Raw genomic sequence first — 26,918 nt, forward strand, 5'->3', positions numbered from 1 at the left:
TGATCCTGACATCAGGTGGTACCTAGTAAATAGGCCAATAATATTGTCCTACAATGAAGCTGACAATTCATAAATTTGTGCAATGCTTCTAGTACCTCAATCTTAAAGATGTATGAATAGCCAGACATAATTGAGGAAAGCTTGTAATTGAAAGACAAACACAAAAGCAACAAAGAAAGAGAGAGAAAAAAAATTGCTAGAAACAAAACTGATATAGAGAAAAGAAAAATTCAAGAAATGATTATAAATATATCATAGAAATCGTAAGAGATATTGCATCCATGGAACAAGAAGAAGGTGCTATAAAATAAGAACATTCAGGAACAAAAGAAGAGCCTTGGGAATAAAAAATATGATAGAGGAATGAACAACCTTAAAAGCAGGCTTTAAAAATTAATCTAAAAAACTCTCCCTGCAAATAGAGCAAATAAATCAAAAGTTGGAAAATAGGAAAGGAATGGAGAATTAAATGGGCTATCTATAAGGTCCAACCTCCAAGCAATAGTTCTAAGTGGTAAGAAAGCATGTGTTATAGTTATATTGGCACATTTTTTTCCTTTCATAGTGGTACATAATAGCAATGTTGCAACCTGTAATTAATACTGTTTTAAATTTGGTGAAATAAAGTAGGTATTGCATATTAGATGGTTCTGGTGTTAGTAAGGCTTGCATACTCATAATAATTTTTTTTTTTTTTTTTTGAGATGGAGTCTTGCACTGCTGCCCAGACTGGAGTGCAATGGCACGAGCTTGGCTCACTGCAAGCTCCGCCTCCCGGGTTCAAGCGATTCTCCTGCCTCAGCCTCCCCATTAGCTAGGATTACAGGTGCCTGCCACCATACACACGGCTAATTTTTTGTATTTTTTAGTAGAGATGGGGTTTCACTATGTTGGTTAAGCTGGTCTCGATCTCCTGACCTCGTGATCCAACTGCCTCAGCCTCCCAAAGTACTGGGATTACAGGCATGAGCTGTACCTGGCCACATACTCGTAATCATCTTTATGTCTCCACTGAGACAATTATAGCACATGAAAAAGTGTGAAGACAGAGTATGTTGAATGTGGTGGGGGCCTGAGGAGAGCTGTCATTCTGTGTGAAAGGGAGCCCCTATCTCATCTTCCACAGTGGGAGGTCAGCAGATACTGCTGAAACAGGAAAACCAAGAAGTAGCAATAAAGAGTAATGCTTAGTGATGAGCAGAGCAATGCCCAAAGAAGAAGTTAAAGGAGATGAAATGGGTGCCTCTGGGAATAGGAAATAGTGCCACATGGGTAAGGTGGGACTACTGTTTTTCACACACAGTAGCTTGAATCTTTTTCATAAGTTTTATAGAATTATCAACTCTTCAAACTATGTGATTAAATATTTGATTTTTGAAAAACAAAATTAAGTATATACATATTTTTAAAAGTCACCCAGATTATGCCATTGACTTCAAGGGGATTTTTCACTAAGTAAGCCCATTTCTTCTATTTTGCCTTGACACGCTCCCTAATAAATTGAACAGCTTAATTGTCATAGAAGTTGTGAAGAAAACACATTGAGAAAAACAACAGACTCATCCAAGGCCACAAAGTTAGTATGTGCCAGGTTTAGGGTGTGGGGCTTGTATTACACTCTCTGTTAATCATTGTTATATATTTCATTGCTCTGTATAACTCTGGCTATTAGGGGCTTTTTTTTTTTTTCTTGAAACCCCACGAAAGATGTAACATTGGTCTCTATTGGATGCTCACGGGAAGGAAGAGTTCGGAAGGGGGTCTCACTAGCCCCTGAAAGCCAGATCTTATTGGGGAATCCTCTCCCAGTGGTGGGAAAACCATGAGATACAGACTGTATAAATCTTATTCCAGTCTGATTTCACTAATAAAGAAAGATGGCTTTGCCAGTAGGAATACATGATAAGAGAAGGGTTTATCCATAATAATGTGAAGATGACGGGTCAAATATTGCCAGGTGGGTGGGTTAATTGCAATTTAACAGTTGTTGAAAATGAATCGCCTTCTTTGACCTCCAGGTTCTGATCTGACTTAATGCTGTATCATAGTTCTGCAGGATATAACTGTCAGGTGACTACAGTCCCAAGCAGAGTTCCTGACACCAAGAGAGGGACAGCCTCCACTAGCAGGTCCTGACATATTGTTATACCCTCTAAGATATGCCTACGTGTAAAAAATACCATGATTCTTATGCAGTTTAAAGCGGTGTCCACTCTCAGTTGGTGTGATAATTTCATGAAGTGATAGCAGCATCCCTAAAATTACACATAGCTTTTGAAATATAAAAATGATGCCTTGCTGCACTATTAAAAAATGTTTATAAGGTTCAAAGTTTCATCTGATAAGTACATTCTCAGAGTCTTTCCAATAAAAAGAACTTTTCACTGAAATGAGTCCATATACCCATTTTCATTATATTCTAAATAAGATAGCAGTTTTACCTATAATATTCAACTACGATTTACGTAACTTTGAAACATTCTAACACTAATAGTTCAAACTGCCTGTCTTTGAAAAATGCTTTGAAACTACATTTTCTTCAATAGAATGAGTCTTTCAAAATCTGTGTCTGGTAGAGGGTTACATTTGTGAGAGTTACTTAAAGCAAAAAACAGATTTTTGCAAAAACAACATAGCTGCATCTCACCCTTTTGTGTTCTTGAGCATTAAAAAAAAATAGGGGGTAGGAGACAGAAGGAAATAAAAGACATGATGTCAGTCCATAGGTACAATCTCTGTTTATGTGCAAAAACTGGATTAGTAACTGTAGAACAGAAAAAGAGGTGGAAGACAGTTCTTTATACTAGTGTTCTTAAAATAAAAGGTTATTAGGCATTAATGCTATAAGAAATGTGCATAATTTATTCTGAAATCTACTTATAGCTTTTTTTGATTTATGTTAAATCTATGAAGCTGATCAAAGTGGCACTTTTTCAGATCAACATAAATCAGTCTCAAAAAGCAATTAAAGATTGATTTTTAAAGCATAAACAGTTTTCAATTTATTGCTTTTAGTTTGATACTGCATTTAACTATTTGCATATGCCTCTGTTTACTTTTCTTGTTCCATAGGTTTACCATCTGCAAATTTGGCCGCACCTAACCTCACTGTGGAGGAAGGAAAGTCTATCACGTTATCCTGTAGTGTGGCAGGCGATCCGGTTCCTAATATGTATTGGGATGTTGGTAATCTGGTTTCCAAACATATGGTAAGGCTTGTGTTTGGCTGTGTCTTAATAGAGAGACAAGAGTGTTTCAGAATGTGAGAATGTATTAAACCTAGTGATGATCATTTGATATTTTATAGGGCTACATATAGAAATTTACAAAGAGTTTTTGATGTACATTTACTTTCTACTTATTCTTAATTAACAAAGACTAATGCAGGCTTGCATTTTAGTTATGCATACCTAAGAGAGCAAGGAGTCTTTATATCCCTAGTGAGCTCTTTGCATCATCCTGAACAAAGCAAGTGACTTTCCCTGTGGTCTTCTCCCTTGGAGGGAATTCAGGGATCAAGTCAACCTCATGCACTTAGCAACTGAAACCTAGAGAAATAGAATAACTTCTGATTTACTTCTTTGCCTGAGCCTATTTCAGGCAGAGAAGTTTTTCTAATGCTATATATTATATTATATTATATTATATTATATTTATATATTTGTTTTTTTCTCTAGTTAGGGGAAGAAACCCCAAATCTTGTCACTTTGGGATCAATCCTAATCAAGGTTATTTTTGTCTGTTAATTCATTTGTAGAATGAAACAAGCCACACACAGGGCTCCTTAAGGATAACTAACATTTCATCTGATGACAGTGGGAAGCAAATCTCTTGTGTGGCAGAAAATCTTGTAGGAGAAGATCAAGATTCTGTCAACCTCACTGTGCATTGTACGTAATCAGACTGGCATGTGCTTTTAATAGCAAATGATCACGGACATACCTACGTTTGTTGCTGGGACAGTATATGCAGTGTTTTGTGCATACTCAATTAAGAAGCATTATCAGCCTCTTTTACTTGTTCAATTTCTGCTTAATAACTCTTGCTCATGCATGATCTTTCTTTTCAGCTTCTTTTTTGATTTTGAGCTTGTCATTTTGTGCCTTCCTCTGTCTTTTTTTCTGATAGAATATATTTTGGGCTGGTTGCTCCCTCTTATCAATGTTTTAGCTTAAATTTTCATAAACCAGTTTCTAAAACTTTCTTCCTCTATAAAAGCAATATGATGCTTTAAAGTTATGATACCTAAAGTATTTACTGGCTGTTCACAAATGCCTGATTGTACTGTTGATAAAATAAAACCTCATTCGTTTGATAATCAAGTTTCTGTGAGAAGGTAGGATTAGTCCTGCTTAAATTACTGAAAATTATTATCAACTGTAGAAAACTTTTATTATTATTGTTTTAAATTTCTGTGTACATTGAATCTAAGTTCAAAGATATCCATCTTCTTAAACATAAGTATATTTTTCTTCAGTATTGTAACTAATTACATTTTGAAATTCCAAATTATGGCTTTTAGCTTGAAGGTGTATATTTAGTAAAAACTATATAGACACTTCACATCATTGTAAATTCTGAGCTGGCACGGTATAAATTAATGAGGTTTTACTCCATTTGGATTAGAATTTGGATGAGAAAAACATGAACGTGCATGTGTGTAAGTGTGTGTATGAGTTACACACGTGTAGACCCATGGCCATAGCTGGTATCAATATGCTGGTTAACACTCACTTACAGCACACATTCAGTGTGTGATTGCTGGAGTGAATGATTGAAATCATCAGCTGTAATCCTTTATCACTGTCAGTACAACCACCATGCCCAGTGGGTACTAAACTCGTAATTTCTCATCATTTTGACCCCCTCAGAAGCCTGAAGTCAATGTTATCTCCAAACATATGCAACCACTTCCAACTGTATGTCCTTAAATCAGCACCTAACCCAAAATTCATTTGAGCATGGTGGAAGGCATGAGGGGCCCTGGGTGTGGGAACCTGGGCTGGTGGGAGGAAGGTAAGTGTGACCCCTGCCCCACTGTGGTCCTTGTCGTGGTTGGTTTATAGCACAGGTCTACAAGTGTGTGTATCTACACATGCATGGACCTTATTTTGTATAATATATATATATAGGGTCCCCCCAAATTATATTTAAACTGAATTTTTATAGATGAAATCACATATTCAACCTTTTGTTTTCCAAAGACTATTTTGAGGAGGCCTGTGAGAGATACTTGGTAAAGCAAACAATTAAGCTTTGCCAATTTACATTTAGTAATATCACATTTCTCAGAGGGAGGGACATTGTTACAACATACATGTGCGGAGTTCAGCTTCGCAGGTGCTCAGTTGAGAGGAATGTCGCTGGTAACTGGAAATCTTTCTGTAAATTATGAAAGTGAATTAGGTTCTTTTATCAGCTTGGCTTCTTCCTAGGTAGTATTGTGGGAGGATTTATCTGAAGACAAGTAAGGGGGTAATATCATATTACCTGCTTTCTAGTAAAAATATCCAAACTTGAGTTTTTTCCTCAGTTTCAGGTTAATATCTGTATGGTCACTATGTTCTGAAAAATTGACCTTATCTGTCATAGTTTAGACAAAGACCAGAAGCCATAAATGATAAAGAATATTAACAACTGGCCGGGCGCAGTGGCTCACGCCTGTAATCCCAGCACTTTGGTAGGCCGAGACGGGTGGATCACTTGAGATCAGGAGTTCAAGACTCGCCTGGGAAACATGGTGAAACCCTGTCTCTACTAGAAATACTAACATTAGCCGGGCACGATGGCAGGCGCCTGTAATCCCAGCTACTCAGAAGGCTGAGACACGAGAATCGCTTGAACCTGGGAGGCAGAGGTTGCAGTGAGCTGAGATCATGCCACTGCACTCCAGCCTGGGTGACAGAGCGAGACTCTGTGTAAAAAAACAAAAACAAACAAACAAAAAATATTAACAACAAAGATAACCAGTGCAGAGACCCCACTCAGAGGTTTTGTCTGTTCCCTGGCTACGATGCCTTAGATTTTTTTCTCCTCTTGTTTGAACACATACAGTCAAGAAGCAGTGCCTGAAAGGGAAGGGCCACTGGATTAAACATCAGGAGACAAGATTCTTGTTCCAGATCTGCCTTGCTCAGTAACCTTGATGAGCTCACTTAACCTCATTGCACTTTGGTTTCTTCATCTGAAAAAATGATGCTATTAGATCTCAAAGGTCTTTTCCAGTCCTTGATTTTGTAATTACCAAAGTCAGACTACATTAAAATAAATAGATGAAGTATTTTAAATACCCTCACTTAGGATAAGTACTCTGTTTAAAGATTCTACTTGATAATGTTTGTTTCCCCAAAGCATAAAGTGCTTTATATCTAAAATTGAAATAATCCCTACTCAGTCCAGGCTTAAATTGGACCCCCAACATTTAAAGGATCCAAACATTGGCATCTAGGATCCTAGCAAAAATGGACAACACTATAATGAAATGTGATACTTTCAAAGAGTATTTACTATTGACAATCAGTAATAAATATTGATTTATTAAACATAATAATTCATCAGCAGCAGTAGCATTTATTGCATTGATCCATTTGATCTGTTTTCGAAATGTGAGATCAAGGCTTCACGTAAAATTTTAAAAGTCGTTTTTGTTATTTGTATTATTTAGGAAAGAAGTTCTATCAAAAAGTATTCATTATTTTATTATTTTGGATTTTTTTTGGTGATGAATCTGTATAATATCAAGATACAGATATTAGAAACCAAAGTCAACTTCAAATGGACTCTTTCCACTGTCAGAAATCTCTTGGATCTGTTTGGAGCTGGTTTTCACTTATACTGAATAGATTTGAGAAATGACTGTAATGCATGGGTCTTAAGTAGAACACAGAAAGGAATCTCTCTGAAGCTCTCTGTGGGGAGTTACATCCACCCTGATGATGATACAAAATACTGATGGATTCCAGAGTTTCTGATCATGTGTTTTTCTAAGCCATACAGTGGTTGAGTAAAATTCCCTATCAATGACACAGGCATCTCGAGATGGGGAGAATTCTGAGCTTTCTGATGCTATTAACTCTCTCTTTTTCAATTTAGTTGCACCAACTATCACATTTCTCGAATCTCCAACCTCAGACCACCACTGGTGCATTCCATTCACTGTGAAAGGCAACCCCAAACCAGCGCTTCAGTGGTTCTATAACGGGGCAATATTGAATGAGTCCAAATACATCTGTACTAAAATACATGTTACCAATCACACGGAGTACCACGGCTGCCTCCAGTTGGATAATCCCACTCACATGAACAATGGGGACTACACTCTAATAGCCAAGAATGAGTATGGGAAGGATGAGAAACAGATTTCTGCTCACTTCATGGGCTGGCCTGGAATTGACGATGGTGAGTAACTGACGCTTTTGTATGTGGGGAGAAGATAGAGTCTATCATTTCAGCTATTGACAAAATCACGTATACAATAAACCATCCCCAAACCCAGTGGCTTAAAACTCCGTTATTTAATCTTGCTCATGGATCCATAGGTCAGCGGAGTGGTTTTATTTTGCATGTATTTATTGTGGGAATCAGGGTCATGAGGCAACAGATACATAGGAGATGTGCTTGCTATGACAAGTGCAGAGTGAAAGAGGACAACTGGAACAATGTGAAGCTTCCTAAGGCCTAGATTCAGGACTGGTGCACTATACTGTCTCTTCAGCTTATCTGCCATTGGCCAAAGCAAGTCACAGGGCCAAAACCAAGTTAAGGGGCAGGGAGTTGTTCTCCTCCCAAGAAGGGGATGAGGAAATTAATAATTTTGAATAGTTATCTGATATACACTGGATTAATAACTACTCTAGAGTGCCCCTTATGAGAAAAGGGTCATTATTATTATTACCATCATTGTTGCAAGTGTTTAATGAGATTTTGTACCCACAGTGGAAAAACCCATGCAAAACTACAAGCACAGGAACTGTGTTTGGTTGGCTTGTGATGCATTTAAGATTTATTTTCTAGCCTCTTACCTAATTCAAAAAGGAGAATTCTGGTTTCTCGTCCATGGATGAGAAATTAGTGTCTTGGACTGTTTTGCTTACCCGGGCTGACTGAGCTGAGTGATTCTTTTATTGGCTCCCAAGCTGTTTTTCTAGGAGTGATAATAGTGCCTCTCTGGCCAAAGGCTTGGACTGCGGAAAGGATGGCTAGCATCAGGGGTCTACTCTGGGCACAGCAGGAGCATGTCAGTGTGAGCTTCAGGAACAATGGGACAAGTATCATGCATTTACCTGCTTCAGATGCTGTCCTTCAGTGGAGTGTTCTTACCTACTCAGTCTCATTGCCTGAATGCTTGCTACCAATGTGATGGCCAAGGCCTGTGTTTGGATATTGGGAGCTGTACATGAATAGAGTTCCTCACCAGAGTAGCTCTGAGTCAGTCAAAGTCATGCAAAGATGACTTGGCAGGGAGAAGGGAAAATAGAACCCTGGAGACTTGTGAGGCAGAGGCTGCTTGGGCTGCATGTACCTGTGTGGCTCCCAGGGTCTCGCCACCGGCAAAGGTGGTCCATGCAAAGCCATCTCTGCAAAATGACAAGCAAGAATGCAGTCCTTCTCATTACATGATAAGTTCCTGTTATTTTGCTCTTCACTAGACCTCTTTTTAAATGCACAGGCTTCCTTAGTATGTTCAAAATGTTATTTGGAATATATGTTTGATTTATAAACAGCAGCCCTTAAGGAGCACATAAAACAAGCAATATTTGGATGCAATACCCTGACACCCCTGGCTGTTGTTGTCTTTTCCATTAAATCTTCCTCTTAATTGAGAGTTTAGCTGCTTGGCTGTGGTTGCTGTAGTAAATCTCCAGCTTACAGTGTGCAGGAAGTCATGTTTGAGGGAATAACAGCTTCGTAGTTAAATCCAGAGACACTGATTTAGGACAGTAGCCTTTTGCTTGCTCTTACATAAACTTTTTACTTCTGAATAATTTTAGATCTGTAGAAAAGTTGCAAAGATAGTATAGAACATTCACAGACTTCCCCCACCATTGTTAATGTCTTACATTACTGTGGCACATTTGTCACAAATAAGGCACTAGTATTGGTACATTACTAATAACTGAACTTCAGACTTATTTGAATTTCACCAATGGCCCTTTGAAACACTTGGGGGCAAAATCTGATTCAGAGTGAGGGTCTGCAGTTACAAGCTTTCAGAAGTGGTCTGAGTCTTTTGATATCAATGCACAGTACTGTCAGTGTAAAGCCAGTAGCTTCTGTTTTGGGAAGGATTTTCATCTTTCCTTTTGAACATTTCTGTATGGTACTGATATTTGGTAGAGCTGAACTCTTCTTACCCATGTGGCTTCGTTTTCATTGATCATTTCTGTTAGTTTTAACTTAGCTTGTGATGGGAAAGAATTGTTTTCTGGTATAAGAATAACTTGGTGTTTCTCAAACATTCCCTTTAAAAGAAATAATTATTTGTAAAAAATACAACTGAAACTCAATTTTATAAATATGTTTCTTCCCCTCCTTTCTTTCCATCTTCTTGCTCATGAATTTATTAGGTCTTTAAAATATTAATATCTGCTTTTAGAAAAGCCCGTTTTTTTGTTCTCTTTAAGTATTTACTTAAGTGTCAGCTATCAAGGAGTAATAAATGAAAGTGGAAATGAAGGGGACTTGGCCCAGGGTGACAGTGGATATAAATGGCCCTCGTGGGCCATAAACCAGTGTGACCGATTAGAGATTGACCCCACTTGGCTAGGGGAATAGAATCGTTGTGGGTATTTATGAGACTCACAGCCATAGTGCACAATGACCTTTCTTAGAATTCCTTCCTTTCTCATTCAACCTCCTTTAAAACTAAAGAAAAATAAACAAATAGCAAAAAAAAAAAAAAAAAAAAAAAAAAAAAAAAATTCCCTGCTGGTCTGAAGTACATTCCATGTTAAGGACAGCAGGTCAAGTTTGGCTTTATAGTCCATTAATATTTCTACTATTATCATATAGTAATTGATGAAGTTTAGCTCTCACAAATACTTTTTATAAGAAATTTCAGCCTCTTTCTCCCAGTTGTTTTGGTAAGATCCCACCTTCCCTTTTTTTTTATTTGTTATATTGGAAGTTTCCTGGCTTACAAGGAAGCAGGCAGCCTGGGCTCCCGTGAAACTAGTTGCATTTCCATACAGAGCCGGAATTAATGTGACATCTGGTGTCCCTTAGAGTATGTGCACCTCATTCAGCTTAGAGCAGATTTCTGCCCAGGCGCAGTGGCTCATGTCTGTAATCACAGAACTTTGGGAAACTGAAGTGGGTAGATCACTTGAGCTCAGGAGTTCAAGACCAGCCTGGGCAACATGGCAAAACCCCTTCTCTAAAAAATTGCAAGAATTAACTGGATGTGGTGTGTGTGCCTGTAGTCTCAGCTACTCAGGAGGCTGAGGTGAGAGGATTGCTTGAGCCCGGGAGGTGGAGGTTACAGTGAGTCATGATCGTGCCACTGCACTCCAGCCTGGGTGACAGTACCAGACCCTGTCTCAAAAATAAAACATAAAACATATTTTTCAAAAAAGAACTAAGATTTCCCTGGGATGGTCATTTTGCTTAGGAGAATAAAGTATACTGAAAGAAACTGAAGCATAAATAAACCAAAAGTCTCTGAAACAAAAATTGGTGAGCATGGAAGAGGATGGACCAATTGGATGTGATGACAGTCATCATAACCTTTACTCCTGCTTGGGATGCAGATACTAGACAAGGTGGCAGACACCCTGCTCTCCACTTGGAGGAAGGATGGAGAAGTTCCATCCCAAGCCAGTGGCAGCCCAGTCCAAGGGGGTACCAGTCACAGTGTGTGAGGATGTGAGGCAGGCACTAAAAGAGAGCAGCCCAGCAAACCAAGATACCCGTGTAATGTCTCTTGAGCATGTTGGGGGCCTTGCAGACTCTGCCATTTCCCCAGCCAGCAGGCTAATGTGGAAGGACAGGTGCCAGCAGATCTTCAGATGTCAGCAGCACACCAGACACCAAGCCAGCACCCTTCCCCATCTGTTAATCACTGGAAACCTGGCTGGTAACCCAGAAAGAGAAAAGACCTTCCCAGACTCCAGATACTAAATTGATCATTTTGGGTCCCACATTGAAGAACTGAACTTAGCTCCAGTTAGTTTGGGATTGTGTTTAAGGCATAAAATGCAAACTTTCAGCTTCAAAATGAAATCTAGAAAACCATGATGTTTCTCCTCTAGCACACTGAAGAGCACAACTTGTGACAATCAAACTACAGGAGTTTTATGTTACTTTTGTTTTCCATCATGTCTTTAAAATCCATTCAGTAGGAGAGATCTTCCCTGGCTCCCAGAACAGTAGCTTCTTGCCCCTTGTTGCATATTTGAATTAACTGGGGACTTTTTGTCACTATTTTGTTTGATTACTTTTTTTTTTTTTTTGAGGCGGAGTCTTGCTCTGTCGCCCAGGCTGGAGTGCAGTGGTGTGATCTCGGCTCACTGCCAGCTCTGCCTCCCAGGTTCACGCCATTCTGATTACATTTTTAAATACACATTCCTGGGGCCTAGCTTTAGCAACTCAGATTCAGTGGCTCTGGGATGAGAGTTGCGCTTTGGCTTTTTTTTGTTGTTGTTTTTAAGGTCCCTAGTGATTCCAATGAGTAACCAGGAGTGAGCCTCACTGATTGGAGGAAAACTCTGAGCTGTGTAACGTTTTTCTGCATATGATTGAGTGGCAAACAATCCTTTGGTTATTTTCAGCTGCAGATAGAATCTCAATTGAGAAATGGCATGTCCCACCTGAGCTAGAAGTGAAAACTCTGGATGCGAGCTCATGGCCAGTCTCCTGTCCTCCCCAAGTTCAGGCTGGCCGTATGGGGTCAGGGATGGAGTTTGCAGAGGTGTCAGTGCCTCTGCTGCCCAGGTGAAAGGGAGTAGAGAAGGAGATGACAGGGAAGTTTGCTCACTAGTGACTTTGTGCCCTTGGGACCTAGGAATGTTCAAAGCTGATGTGCAGACTTTCTTTCCTGGATACCTTTGTGGGCTCTTGGAGATTTCTCTCTCTGTATTTCCCATGACGTGAACAAATGTACCTCTGCTCCAGCTGGCACAAGCAACTCCTGACTCCAGGAGCGTACTTTGTGTTGTTGGGGTCCCTCAGCAGGACCTAACACTCCCCACAAAGACTTTCTCCTGTGCTGCCTCTGGACTGCAGGGGGCGCTCATAGTCTCTTGTCCTCTGGATGTACAGGTCAAACCAAATGCCACCTACACCCCACGGTTGCAGGTTTCTTTCACCTTCTCTGGCAAGGGTCAGGCCTTGTCCTCTGAGCCATCCATTTGCAGAGAACATACTTCAAGCTCTCGGAGTGGTTCCGTGGAAGCCCCTCGGTGGGGCGGTGTTAGAGCAGCACTTCCCCAAAGAAACTTCTTTATAAATCCTTCCTTGTTCTCTCCTTCCAGGGATCTCTTACACTCTCAAGGTGAATCAGACATTTCCAAGGACATGGCTCCAGTTCTCAGTCAGTCAGTTCCTTTGTGATTTCTGCCTCTAAGTGTCTCACATCCACTTTGGTATCAGTTACTGAGGCAGGGAGAGTCTCACTTAACATCCTGTTATACTAGAATCTAGGGATTTTGAACAATGTGCCAGCTGTCTTTGAAGGTATGAGAAGCAGAGGGTCCTGGGCTACCCCTTGCAGTGAGTTATAACACTTGAGACAACGCAGACCCTACCTCTTAGGAAGGTGGCAGGGGTGAGGTGCAGGACGGTGGGAATAAAACACAGCCCATATAACGGAAGACACCCTAGCCACCCGTAAAATAGAAAAAGTGGAGAAACACTTGACTGCTTATTCCTGTCCCCTGTTCCTCTTTGAGGTTGCCTTCATGCTGGTTGTAAGAGATCAGCTTCTCATTCCCAGGGATGTTCCTGCTTGATATTAGGCAGGGCCCAGTTGAAGGTATGCAGAAATTACAGGCAATAAAGGACAAAGACATTTCTTTAAATCCTCTTTCTCATGGAAGCCAGTGAACAGAGACTATCAAATGGAATAGGTGGAACCTCTAAGATTTTACTTCTAATGAGATAAATTTTCACTTACTCTCAATTCAAATGACTCATTCAGATCTGATGTTTGAACTTGGAATCCTGAGCATAGTTAGCCTCCACTCTCCATGTTATTTAAAGAGCAGCTTTGGTGCAATGGGAAGGGTTTGGGTTTTGAATTCAGATCTGATTCAGTCACAGATCTGAGTTTCATCCTCCATGATCTATGTGGCTTGGAGCAATTTTCTTAACACCTCGGAGTGTGAAGTGTGACTTTCCTTCTCCAGAAAGTGTAGGGTTCCAGCCCCAAGCAGAGGGCATCTCTGTGCCTACCTAAGGAGCGACTAACATTGAGCACCTCCCTGACATGTGTCAGCCCCAGCTTAGAAGGTTGCCACCTTGAGGCTGAGCATATCTGAAGTGTCCGATGCAGTGCTTGACACATGACGGGCAGGTGCTCAGTGTTATTTATCCTCTTCTTAGGTAGGCATTGAGAATATGATAAAGGAGGCGAACATTCCCCATCTCCCTTTGTGTTCATGCCCTGTAGCCTTTAGGGAGAAACTTTCTACCCAGAAATGCTTTTATCTCATACTAACTTTGCTCTTCCTCATTCAGAAGCATGGGCTTACCCAGAAAAACGACCTTGAGACTCCTATTATTTTACTACCTTAGTTTTCTAGACTTGGCCCTTGATATGATTTGTCTGTTTCCCCACCCAAATCTCATCTTGAATTTTAGCTCCCATGATTTCCACGTGTGGTGGGAGGGACCTAATGGGAGGTAATTGAATCATGGGGTGGATTTTTCCTGTGCTGTTCTCGTGACAGTAAGTAAGTCTTATGGAATCTGATGGTTTGATAAAGGGAAGTTCCCCTGCACACACTCTTTCTTGCCTACTGCCATGTAAGACATGTCTTGCTTCCCCTTTGCTTTCTGCCATGATTGTGAGGCCTCCCTGGCCATATGGAACTATGAGTCAATTCAACCTCTTTCCTTTATAAATTACCCAGTCCTGGGTATGTCTTTATCAGCAGCATGCAAACAAGCTAATACAACCCTTTAAGGAGAAAATTAAGTCAAAAATTTGACTCACCTTTCAGAGGGTGGTCAGTCTTAGATCTTTCTGCTGTCTAAGCTCTTTTCCCCCATCTCCTTTTCATTTGGAAAGTGGCCCAGAAATGTGCCATTGGGGACAAAACCAATCTCCTGTCCTTTCTCCTTTTTTGTGGCTATGGTCAAAGATACCCTGACTCCAATATTTGGGTACCTAGCTATTACTTTGTGTTTCATTGAAAAAATTGTCATTTTTTGCTGGGTGCAGTGACTCACACTTGCAATCCCAGCATTTTGGGACACTGAGGCATGAGGATCCCTTGAGGCAGGGAGTTCCAGGCCAGTCTGGGCAACAAAGTGAGACCCCGTGTCTACAAAAAATACAAAGAAATAAAAATAAAAATTATCATCCTTCATACTCACTGAGACCTTTTGACTCTGGTAAAACTTCTCAGTGAGTTGTAAATCAGGGCTTCTCGAACTTTAATGCACATACCAGTCTGCTGGGGACCCTGTTAACATGAAGATTATGATTCAATGGATTTGAAAATGGGCCTAAATAATGTATTTCTAACAAGCCCCCCGATTATGCCAGTACTGCTGGTCCATGAATCATACTTTGCATAGTGAGGATGCCCTGCAGAAGCCAGAGGGGCCACTGGAAGAACTGGTCAGGCATCCGTCAAGATGACCTCACTGACTTTCCCTGAGGATATCAAATAGTAATAACAATACAAATATAGAATAAATGGTGCACAGAGATGCCCTCTAATTGGTTTTGGCATAAAGTCAGATGAATTCAATATGTGGCTTAAGAAGGCTAGAGAGAGGCTGGGTGTGGTAATCCCAGCACTTTGGGAGGCCAAGGTGGGTGGATCATGAGGTCAGGAGATTGAGACCATCCTGGCTAACATGGTGAAACCCTGTCTCTACTAAAAATACAAAAAAATTAGCCGGGCATAGTGGCAGGCAACTGTAGTCCTAGCTACACAGGAGACTGAGGCAGGAGAATGGCATGAACCCGGGAGGTGGAGCTTGCAGTGAGCCAAGATCGCACCATTGCACTCCAGCCTGGGCGACAGAGCCAGACTCTGTTTCAAAAAAAAAAAAAAAAAAGAAGAAGAAGAAGGCTAGGGAGAATGAATTAAAAAGTAGAGACAGTAGTTGTAGGCACGTAGACACACACAGGGTGGGGTTATCTGAGGATTCTTCAAAAGTTCTCATGTATCCTATTTAGCTTACCAGCCAAAAAGAAAGACTTGTCTAAGATGAAATTGATCCACTATATGTCAGTCATTGAAATTCAATCCTACATGTGAAAATCCCTTCATGAACCAGAAAGTGTACATGGAGAGTGAGTGGAGATTAGAAGTGATGAAGGGTTCTTTTTAAGTAGAATTTGAGGCGGAAATTCATGGCAGAGAGATCACTTATGATTTGTTGTGAGGAAGAAACCTGGAGCCTTTGTTAGCATTTCTGATCAGATAGTCCAAGTAGCAAGAATTTTGAAGTCCAGTTAGTCCCATAAATGTGAACATCATGTTGATGCAAAGTAGATTCTGTTCAGAATCATTACCCAAGTGATTTAACCCTTTGGCTTGGAACAAACCTAACCAGAGCACCAGATGATAAAATACCCTCGTGTTAAAGCTTACCATTCTTTAGGCAGCGCATAAAGAGTGTCTCTGTGTCCCACTCATTCAGGAAGAATGTCACAGCTCAAGAATGCCCATTCACACAAGCAGTGGGAGTCAGTGACTTGCGCTTCCTAATTCGGGAGCTCCTGTCTCCTATGCGAGATGCGCGTCAGGAACAAACTATAAATATTGGAAGAGCTTTTCCCACAGCTTCTCCTTCCGCGCTGTTTTATCGAAAGATTCATGACGTCTGGATGAACTAGAGCTCTCTGCGGCACTTAGAATGCCCCACACTGGTGGATTTAGATTTGGTGTACTTAGTCTAAAGAACGAGGGGAGAGGAAATTTCTCCAAATGTTATGCATTAAATAAAGCTCTCCTGGCTTTTTACTGTTTGTTCCTTCGGTCTTTTGTCAGGACCTGTTTCTTGTCCTGGAGGTGAAGGAGAGAAAGTTATGTCTGCTTTTCTGCCTTAAATAACTGAGAAGAGAACGATTTGGCCATAGATTCAGAATGATGATAATTAAGATTTATACTTAAATAGCTCCTTATGCCTCAGGAGTACTAATGTTAGTTAATTACGCTTCCCAAAGCTCCTGAGGAATTGCCAGAGCCAATGCTATTATCTTCTCCTGTCTTATAGAAGGCTCCATTGTTACAGAAAAAGTGGAGACTCCCAGTGCTGTATAGCAAATGAGTGGTTCAGCCAGAAAGGAAACCCACATATTGCAATGCCGATTTCAGGTGCTGAGTTCAGCCTGCCTTTCTGAAAGAGAAGAGGAGAAGAACCTGAAAATCAAAAGGCTGATCTCCCTATGAGTGAGAAAACACTGTCGGCAAAGCAAGGACAGTTTACCTGAATAGAACAAATCTTTTGTAATTGCCTTATCATATGGAATGCTTTGAAATATTTTTTTTCAGGATCACATGATCACATTAAATAGAGTCTGCAAATAGAATGGATAGAAAAGTCTTTTCTTTCCTCTCTCTCTTTTTTTGGTAGAGCATGAGAGGGAGACTACAAGTTTAAAGGAAGGAAACAGATGTGTCTTCCTGGCCTGCCCATTATTTTTTATCTTGTTAGCGGAGTGGAAAATGAACCCTACTGTCAGGCTACCTCTCTTCCCACAATTTATTTTTTTTATCCTACAAACGTGTTTTTCCTTTAACTGTAGAGTCTTAACAGTTGAAATGTCATAAAGATGTTTTCTCTCTCATCAAGATTTACATAAAGTCATAAGATTATTCATGACTATAAGTGAGTTTAGACGACGGAAATAAAAAGGCCCTATTTTAGGTTATTTTGCATGGAATTAGGAGGATGGTGCAGTGCTTGGGTTTGATGCTGTTGGGGAAAGAACAAAGTGATTCCATCTTTGATGTGTGGAAGCCCAAATGCCCTCAGGGCTCATGTGCCTCTTGGAGGCGCAGACCTCACTGGCTCCCTGGGAAGCTTTGTCAGGAGTGCGGCTGTGGCTGTGATACAGTCGCTATCGTTCCTTTATTGTTTTTTTCAACTTGTATTTTAGAATCAGGGGGTGCATGTGCAGGTTTGTTACGTGGGTCTATTATGTGATGCTGAGGATGGGGATGTGACTGAACCTGTTACCCAGGGAGTGAGCATGGTATCCAATAGGCAGTTTTTCAGCCTTCCTTCCATCCATCTCTTTCCACCTTCAGTGGTCCCACTTGGGGCACTTTAGGCTGCACCATGGACTGGCTACTCCCTTCCGGTAATTCTTGACAGCATTCCTTAGGTCAAGAACAAAGTAAAGGTGAATATGGCACCTTAGGATGCTCGACGCATTCTTCAGAAAACAGGATTTGACCATCAGATGTGCAGACATTGGTACTTGGCCTTCAACCTCTTTCAGCAGGGTAGGAGTTGCACCTTTTACACCCCAGTAAGCTGTGGGGATCAGACAGTCTGCAGCTTATTTGGAACTCCAGTGGGTTAAATAGAGTTCCTGGATTTCAATATGTTATTCCACCATCTCCCAACCTGAAGCTTTAAGGCTTGATGCTACCTCTTGCTACCTAAATCTGAGATTTCCGATTTGATGAGCACTACTAGGACAGCACTCAAGGAATCATTATAACCCTTTCACAACCCCACTTTCAGGCCACGGCTCAAGTCAGATACAGCTTCTTTGTCTTTCATTAATTCTCTTTTCCTTGGATTTTTTTTTCTCATAGCTGGTGTTTGTCTTTCCTCAGTGACCTTTTAGTCCTGAATCTCTCCAACAGGGCTTCCTAACTTTAGCATATAACAGTGTGCAACAGTATGTAATGAAGGAACCATTTAGAAATTAGACTTTAAAAAGGCAAGACATTTTCAACATCTGACCATTGCCAGAAGTCTAAAAAGAAAGTGATATGTTTTTTTCTGTCAGCATTTAAAATGGTGGTAATAATTACCTTACTGTTGGAGTGTAAATATCATGGGAGGTTTTGCTAAACTAGGAAGTTGCTGGAAGCAAAATACTTGATGAGCTGGGGTCAGCTGGAGTAATGTGACCCTCGCTTTTCATAAACATTAGGTCTGTGCATCCTCTCATGTGCCAGTCTAACTAAACCTTTGGATAGTGAAAGGTGTTCATTTGTTGTGGTGAGTAGACTTTTGTCAGACGTAGTGCAGTATGCTTGGGAGAAATAAAAGCAACCCTGTTGTAGTTCGTCTCACTTTGTCTTTTTGCGAGTTTCATAATCTTACACTAAATTTGGCTATTACGGATAAAAGCAAAGTGACAGTACTTGTCATACATCTGGGAGGATGAAGTTAGGAAAAAATAGTGCTTTTCACAAAGTTTAGATATGGCCTAACAGTTTTGCTGGTGAACTTAGCAGGAAAGGCATGCACTGATATGAGTCATAAGTCTGGATGGACACTGACCTATTTTTTATTAAATTAAATAAAATAACTAAATTATTTATTTATTTTTGAGTGAGAGTCTCACTTTGTTGCCCAGGCTGGAGTGCAGTGGTGTGATCTCAGCTCACTGCAACCACCGCTCCCGGGTTCAAGCGATTCTCATGCCTCAGCCTCCAGAATAGCTGGGACTACAGGCATGCGCCACCATGCTTCGCTAATTTCTGTATTTTTAGTAGAGATGAGATTTTCCCACGTTGCCCGGGCTGGTCTTGAACTCCTGAGCTAAGGTGATCTGCCTACCTCGGCCTCCCAAAATGTTGGGATTACAGGTGTGAGTCACTGCACCCTGCCCTGGCCTATTTTTTAGATTATGGGCTAACGTCTTTATTTACGATTGGACCCCAAATTCCATTTTTCCATACCTAACATTTGTTACAGTGAATAGATGTGATGTTCTTGGATCTTCCTAGGGGCTTTGTGTGGATATTGTGTTTGGAGGTTCCTGTTCTGCAACGTGGCAGATTAAACCTGTATGTCATTCATAGTCTCTGAGGCCATTTAAATGTGTGGCTGAGATAAATCTGCCTCTGAATCCTCAGGCTTTCCACTTTCTCATGGAGCTGTAGGTGGAAAAGCGATGGTGACCACAGGCCCTTCTCTCACATGTGTGGGGGTCCATAGGGGCCTGAGAACAAATCAGTGGCCGACTCCTCCCAGGATAAGCAGTGAAAGCCCCACAACCAGAAAAAGCCCTCAGTCCTGGGCAGATGGGAAGAATTTGGCTGGGAGTGTCTCCATTTTAAAACTTGAAAGGAATCCTCTTAATTCCTGGCAGTCTGGGATGGTTGGCCCCCCTACTGCAAATGAAGACCCACATACTTATATCCAAATATTTAAAAATTCTAAACCAAATCAGAGAATGTGAATTGTGAAATAGAGTAGGTTCTACCTTCCTGCAAGACAAATATATAGTGATGATGACGTGGAAGGCTGGATTTGAAGTTGAAAATCTCAGATTGTGTTGAAAGGCACATTGGGAAGAGGGATGAGTGAAATCTTCTAAAATAATGGATTACTGAGCAGTTTGAAGACTGACTTGCCCTCTTGGGCTTGTAGAATCTTTCCTGCAGCAGGGGTAGTAAATTCCCATGGTGAGGGGGACACCATTTGGTCTAGGGCTTTTGTAAAGGGAGAGGACTTCAGAGGACAACTGAGTCCCCTGCAAGTGACATCAGGAGGGCAGCCACTGGGACTTCTTTCTGCCACTTTATTCATTGAGTTAGTCCTCAAACTGCAGGACAGCTTTCAAGACTCTTCTCAGAGTGTTATAACAGCTATAAGCAACCCTGACAAGACATATTCACATTTGGTAACTCAAAATGAGTTTGAAATGGTGTTTGGGATAATAAAACTCTTCGATATATGATTGAAATTTACTGGAATCAATGACTTTGCATACATTGATACAGTGCCATCACATGTGGCTGCACAGGGTGTACACAGCACAATTTCCCATCACATGTGACTGCACAGGTGCACAGGGTGTGCACTGCACAATTTCAAGTGGTGCTATTCACGTGGACTACAATATGAAAGGTGCTCCCTAGAGTTGTGCAAAGCATACACCATATAGCAGTATGCAGCATCCCTGGATGGAAGTACACAGCCATTCATTTCATTTCATTTTTTTCCCTGCTAAAATAGATATTTTTCTAGTTGAAATGCGTTAACATTCTAATTTGAACACTGGGGCCACTTTTATTTGGTTCTTCATTTAGACTAACCTTGATTATTCGCTGGGGAATGCATGAACAGAAAATTGGCTCATTTCACTTTACTTTAATGGCATTTTCCTGCTAAGGGTTCAGAAGTGAAATGAAAACTGAGTAAGCTTTATGGTTTACAAGTTTTACTGTTTCACATGGCAAGTGAGGACTAAAAGCATAGGAAATAGCTTTGGAAATTCATTTTGCAATCACTTAAATGTTAAAACAAAATTTAATTTTATTTCCAAGTAGACTTTCATGTAGAGACCCAGTTAGCTCTGATTGGAGAATAAGTAGCAAATGTTTTTGTTACCAGTTCTTGTTGATGCTGAGTTAAAAAAAAATATTTTGGCATGTCTCATAGGAATACCTTAAAGCAGAATATTCTGATCATCTTGGTGACTTTAGAGCCATCCCCCAAAATTAAATTGATAACTTTTACATTTCTCTCTGACATACCATTTTTTATGGCTTCTTATACATCAACGATTTCAATAGAGGAAGTACATTTTATTTTTCTTTGTTGTGTTAGGGCATAAAAAAGGTTTCTTCAGCCTTAGAAACTCCCCTGAAGATAAGGTGGAGAATAAAATTGTGCTTTAGATAACATTATGCAGGGTGGTTAATAATATGCTCCTGAACGCAAATGGCCCTGCTACGCACTTGACAGTAACCCTCAAACCATCAGAGAATAACAAAAGTGGTATGAAAATTATCTGTCTCTGGAATAAAAATACCAAAACTGCAATGAAAATGGTCGATCGTATAATAGGAACAGTACCAAAAAAAGAAAAATGGTAATAATTCATTGATTGCTGAAATTTTTTCAAAGCAATTTGTGATTTTTTTGTGATTTCTTTTCGTTTTTGGAGGGATGAAAGTGGGAGAACTGGGGAGGGGAACGGAGTTAACATGGAACAACTCAAGAACTTCAAGTTTTGTTTACCTGTCCTGTAAAAGCAGTCTATTAAATTGCGAAACCTCAATGTATGTTTAGCTTATTTTAGTTGGCATAGGGTAGTAATTTTTTGACTCCAAAATACATACTTACAGATCTTTGCTCTGTTTTGCCTTTTAGGTGCAAACCCAAATTATCCTGATGTAATTTATGAAGGTAGCTATCATGTTTTCTACTTTGTATTTCTTTTTCAAAATGTTTGTCTGTAATGAAATAAATCAACTGAAAGAAGACTCTTCTAAGCTCAGTTAAATATACACTTTAAGCATGACATAGGCCAAAATAGTATTTCAAAAATCATTCAATATTGATGGCTGTTTTCCCTTGACATTTACAGTGCCCGTAAATAGCACTTTCTCTCTCATACCCTGTTCTTGGAAGTAGTAAATCCATTCCGTTGTCTGTAACAGACATCACATTTCCTTAATTGGGAACTAATTACCTGTTTGAAAGCCATGGCTACCAAGAAAAGGGAGGTATATCAGTTTCTGGCTATGACAGTGAAGCCAATTCAAAATGATGTTTCTTATATAATGAAGGTGTTTGACTCACAGACAGGAACCTCAAAGGTAGGGCTTGATTTAGGGTTGATTAAAGCAGCAACTCCACCACGTCGTCAGGGACCCAAGTTCCCTTCATGCTACACTCTTTTGCCCACCATGCCAACTTCACTGAAGGCTGGCCCCCTTATGGTTACAAGAGAGTGTCACGGGGGAGCTGCTGCCATTCACATGGACGGGAGACAGGGAAGTGCTCCTGAAGGCGTCCTCGAGGAAAGAGAACTTCCCAAGAGACAAGAGTCAAGCCCTCTTTGTATCCAATTCAAGACGCGATTGGTTTATAGTCCTTTCCTGCCCTTATTACTGATAAGAGGGATGGATTATCCCTTCAGTGACTAAATTCACCCCCAGACATTAAGTCAGCTTCCCCAAAGGTGAATAGGCCTAACCTCTTGAAAAAAAAAAAAAAGGGATTCTCTTAGGAATGTGGAAGGAAAGAAACCAAAGTCTACTATATTACCTTTTTTTTTTTTTTTTTTTCTGAGATGGAGTCTCACTGTATTGCCCAGGCTGGAGTCCAGTGGCACAATCTCTGCTCACTGCAACCTCTACCTCCTGAGTTCAAGTGATTCTCCTGCCTCAGCCTCCTGAGTAGCTGGGATTACAAGCACATGCCACCACACTCGGCTAATTCTTATATTTTTAGTTAAGACTGGGTTTTATCATGTTGGCCAGGCTGGTCTCGAACTCCTGACCTCAGATTATTCACCCACCCTAGCCTCCCAAAGTGCTGGGATTGCCAGCGTGAGCCACTACACTGGGCCTATATTTGCTTTTGATGGAATATTGCATCTCTCCTTTGCTGTTTTGATCGAATGCCAAGGATGTTTTCCTTGGTGTGAAAACCCATATTTAACAGATTTCCAAGCCAGGAAGCCACTGTTTGGGGAAGTGGAAGGCTACATTTCAAGATTTGGCTTGAAATTTAGGAATGATTAAAAGATTGATTAAAACATTATATTTATATATTTTTCTGTAAAATACTCTGTTCTTTAATTTTACATTTATATATAGATTGATATTTTATTTTTTTTTATAAAATGAGCCTGTCTGTATGTTTATTATATGCGTGTGTATTTAACCTGAGCTAATTTTAACTTGGAGAATAATATTGTCTTTACCTGCTTGTGCATGTTAAGACATATTTCTTCCAAGCTGTGGTTTGGTTGATTTTTTGCTTATGATTTGTGTGTTGTTTTGTTTGTATTTGTCTTGATAGAGTTTAAAGGAAGAATCTCTCAAATTGTTTCACAGAGAAATACATTTGTATTGTGGTTTTACATCTTAAAATTACATTTTTGACCCTTTCCCAGTTAATTTGAGACTTTAAAAATGTCATCTTCCTGTTAGCCTCAGATCCCACTTTGGATCTTTGGGCCAAAATGTCATGATATTAAACTATAGACACTTGAATGATTTAAATTTTGTAGATGTAGTTGGTTATAACATGAAGAGGGAAAACTAACCAAATAAAGGATATCCATTAGTGTTCAAAATTAGTAAACTTTAAGATATTCAAAAGGAAAATGGTGAGAATGTGGTTTTGGCGTTAAGAATGAAACAGCAAACACATAGAAAATAGATTTTTTTTCTGTTATTTTTTATTCACAAAGGAACACTTTGCTAATAAAAATACAATTTAAATTGGTTGCCCCGAGGCCAGCATGATGATTCTGAGAAGTTTAGCTGGGCTGCATTAACGAGGTGCCCTTTTCAGGATGGAAATTGAAGGCAGTGTACCTATTTAGAATTAAAATACAAACATTATAAACCTCATTGTTTGCAATGAGTTTGCCAAGAGTTTCCTGAGACCTTTTATATGTGATATTGCTAATAAAAACTTTGACAACCCCTGAAAAACGCCATTATTTCTGTCCTGACCCATGTAGACTAAAATCGATCCAGAAGGCAGCAACTGCATTTGCGACTTGGTGAAATGAGAACTGAGCGTTCACAATTCTAAGTATTGTGCGGGTCTACCTTTTAATCATTCTGAAACTGAAATATTGGCAATTCAGAACTGTTCAAAAAAGTTTACGTGTGGACCCAAGTTTCATACTGTTGCTTGTTCCACATCTCCTCTTACGTCTCTGCCCTTTGTGCAAATAAGTTGCACCTGCCCTGGAAATCACTGTTGCTCATTTCAAGTCTGGGGTCACATGTGAGCTCTGCCATCTTCTTGCCTTCACCTAGTCATGTAACTTTCCTCCACTAACATTCTTCAGTGGTAAAACTGGCAGTTATGCTCTGTCTCCAAAGACCTTTCCAGGTCTATAAATCTATGACACATAGATGATCGATTCCCTGTCGTACTTGTTTTAAATATGCCATCCATAAAAGGCTATATGCTTATGTGCAAAGAAAAATCCCTGAACCAGGTTTAGGGCTGACCAACAAGACAATGATGTAAAGGTCTGGATTGCATAAAATGTGGGTGTTGTGCAGTCTCAGCACTGCCATGGATTGAACTCAGCAGCCTGGTCACGTCCCTCCACAGCCAGGCTGTCGGGGGTTTGGAATCTTTGTGATTTGTCTTGCTTCGTTCTGGCTCTTACTGTGGCCTTGTGTTTGTTGGTAGCTTAATGATAACTTCATGTTCTTTCTCTTTCCCCCTTTTCCCTCTTAAGATTATGGAACTGCAGCGAATGACATCGGGGACACCACAAACAGAAGTAATGAAATCCCTTCCACAGACGTCACTGATAAAACCGGTCGGGAACATCTCTCGGTGAGTGGAATAAATAGGTGTCTGAATTGGTTCTGAGCGTTTTGGATGCCTCCATGTTAGAGGAATGTAGCTGCTTCAATAAGACATTTTTATTGTTCAGATGTAAATAGGGTGTTAAAGGTTGGAGGAATTAATAAAAAGGCTTTAAAAAAGTGATAAAGGTGTTATACGGCCTTTGACTTATTTGCTGCTTTTGTGCACCACTTTTAGTTGTTAGTGGTTCCTATTTCAATTATCTGTGCTTTAGAAGGGTATCACTAGAAGAGCAAGAACCCCGCTTTATCATTCATGGACTACACCTTCATACCCATCTCCTTAAATTGTTCATATAATTTTGACTGCTCACTAGATGTAAGGAATCCAGTAGCTTCTGAAAGGGACTGGCAGTGGAGGGGATATAATAATATGAACAAAATTAAGATTAGCCATTTGGAATTCATCAGAGACCCTAGAGGTGAATATTAGCACCTCAAATACAAACAGAAGCACAGCACTGCAGTACAAGAGATAGAAGTGGAGAAGCAGATGTTTTGTTCCTTTGTTCCTGAGCTGGGACACTCAGAGGAGCCTTTGTGGGGCAAGTGACTTTTTGCATGGCCTGTGCAGGAGGGTTGGGATTTTGACATACAGGAATGGAAGGGAAGGGCATTGAGGGCATGTGAACAGGAGCTTGTAGGTGGAGAAACATCGTGAAGGTGCTTGATTGGAGGGTAAGGCGTGTGCAGGACAGCAGGGTTGGAGATATAGATTGTGGCCAGGTTGTAGGTCTTGACACAGAGTCTCAGGTGTATAGATTTATGGCGCAGTGAAGAGCCATTGAAGAGGGAAGTTGCATGATCCCAGGGGTCTATGGTCAGTTACTCTGGTCCAAACCCAACAGCTTTCTCCAGTTGTTTCTTTTCCTCATTGTCATATGCACACAGCGCTTCTGGTGAGCTCTGCCTCCTTATAAATTCCAAATCTTTCCATATCTCTTCACCTCCACTGCCATGGTCACAGGCTAACCCCAGGGGCTGGCAAACGATGACCCACGGGCCAAGTCCAGCTCACCACCTGTTTTTGTATGGTTTGCAGGCTAAGAATGGTTTCTACCTTCTAAGTGGTTTAAAACAACAAAAAAGAATGATATTTCATAACACTGAAAGTTTTGTGAAGTTCAGATTTTATTGTCCGTGAACAGAGTGTTACTGGAACACAGTCCCTCGTGTTCATTTACGTACTGTCTGTGGCTGCTCTCATGCTCCGATGGGGGTGGAGTAGTGGCAGCAGAGACCGTATGGCCTGCAAAGTGGAAAATATTTACTTCTGGCCCTTTACAAAGAAAGTTTGCCTCAGTTGTTCTTTCCTGCATGACCACGCAGCCTCCTAACACATCTCCCTCTCCCACCCTTGGGTTTTCTGGTCTTTTCCCACACAGCAGCCTGAGTGATCTTTGTAAAGTGCAGATCAGATCACTTCTTTTTTTTGTTATAATTCTCAGAGCCCTCTCACTGCAATTGCGATAAAACTTTTCATATGAAAGCCACACTCTTCATGGTGGCTTATGAGCCCTGGGTGACCTCATCCTTCCCGAGCTCTCTGGCTTCATCTCCCACACTCTTCTCACTGCTCGCCACTTGCCTTTTTCATGCTCTCTCCAGTGCTCCAGTCCCGCTCTTCCTATGTGTGACCCCCCTCCCAGGCATTTGCTTTCTGATGGCCATCGTGTGGCTTCAGCTAGGTGGCCAGCAGGCAGTCATTGCCCCCTTCCATTTTCTTCCGAGCAGTTATCATTGCCTGGAATGACCCCATTTATTTGTTTGTTTAATGTATTTTTCTCTTCTCTAGATTCTTTAGTAAGACTCTTAGTAGGGGCAACCTGGTCAGTGTTTTTCACAGCTGTCTCCTTAAGCCCTCAGAATACTAGCTGAAACCTAGTGGGCACCCAGTACATTTTGCAGACTGGCTAGACTTGTGGTGAACAGTATAGGACAGAGGAATTGAAAGTGGGGTGATCCATTAGGGGTATGATAGAGCAATAAAGACATTTGATATATACTTGAAGCAAGGCCACGAGAGTGGAAATGGGAGGTGCATAAACAGGTGCAGTGCAACTGCAACTTTATGCATATCTAGTACAGAGGTATGCATACATGCACATGCACACACATATACACACAAACACGCATGCTTCCATAGATGACTATATGCATTACATTGAAATAGCAAGAACAAATACCATAGTAAGTCAACTGGGGAATGGTATCTGCTTCCTGCCTTATGCAATCATTTTAGTTTTTAACTAT

General features: G+C 40.6%; 1 protein-coding gene across 11 annotated transcripts in view; it reads left to right on the forward strand.

The window, feature by feature from the left end:
• NTRK2 (neurotrophic receptor tyrosine kinase 2) overlaps nucleotides 1–26,918 on the forward strand; it is a 368,220-nt gene that overhangs the window by 51,934 nt on the left and 289,368 nt on the right. For all 11 annotated transcript variants that reach the window (XM_050761174.1, XM_050761177.1, XM_050761180.1 and 8 more), the window contains 5 exons: nucleotides 3,073–3,209; nucleotides 3,758–3,890; nucleotides 7,093–7,398; nucleotides 21,466–21,501; nucleotides 24,533–24,633. In XM_050761174.1, coding sequence (XP_050617131.1) covers nucleotides 3,073–3,209; nucleotides 3,758–3,890; nucleotides 7,093–7,398; nucleotides 21,466–21,501; nucleotides 24,533–24,633 — 713 coding nt within the window. The remainder of the gene's footprint in view (nucleotides 1–3,072; nucleotides 3,210–3,757; nucleotides 3,891–7,092; nucleotides 7,399–21,465; nucleotides 21,502–24,532; nucleotides 24,634–26,918) is intronic.

Source organism: Macaca thibetana, chromosome 15, assembly GCF_024542745.1.
Source record: "Macaca thibetana thibetana isolate TM-01 chromosome 15, ASM2454274v1, whole genome shotgun sequence".
In the NCBI taxonomy this organism is placed as follows: domain Eukaryota; kingdom Metazoa; phylum Chordata; class Mammalia; order Primates; family Cercopithecidae; genus Macaca; species Macaca thibetana.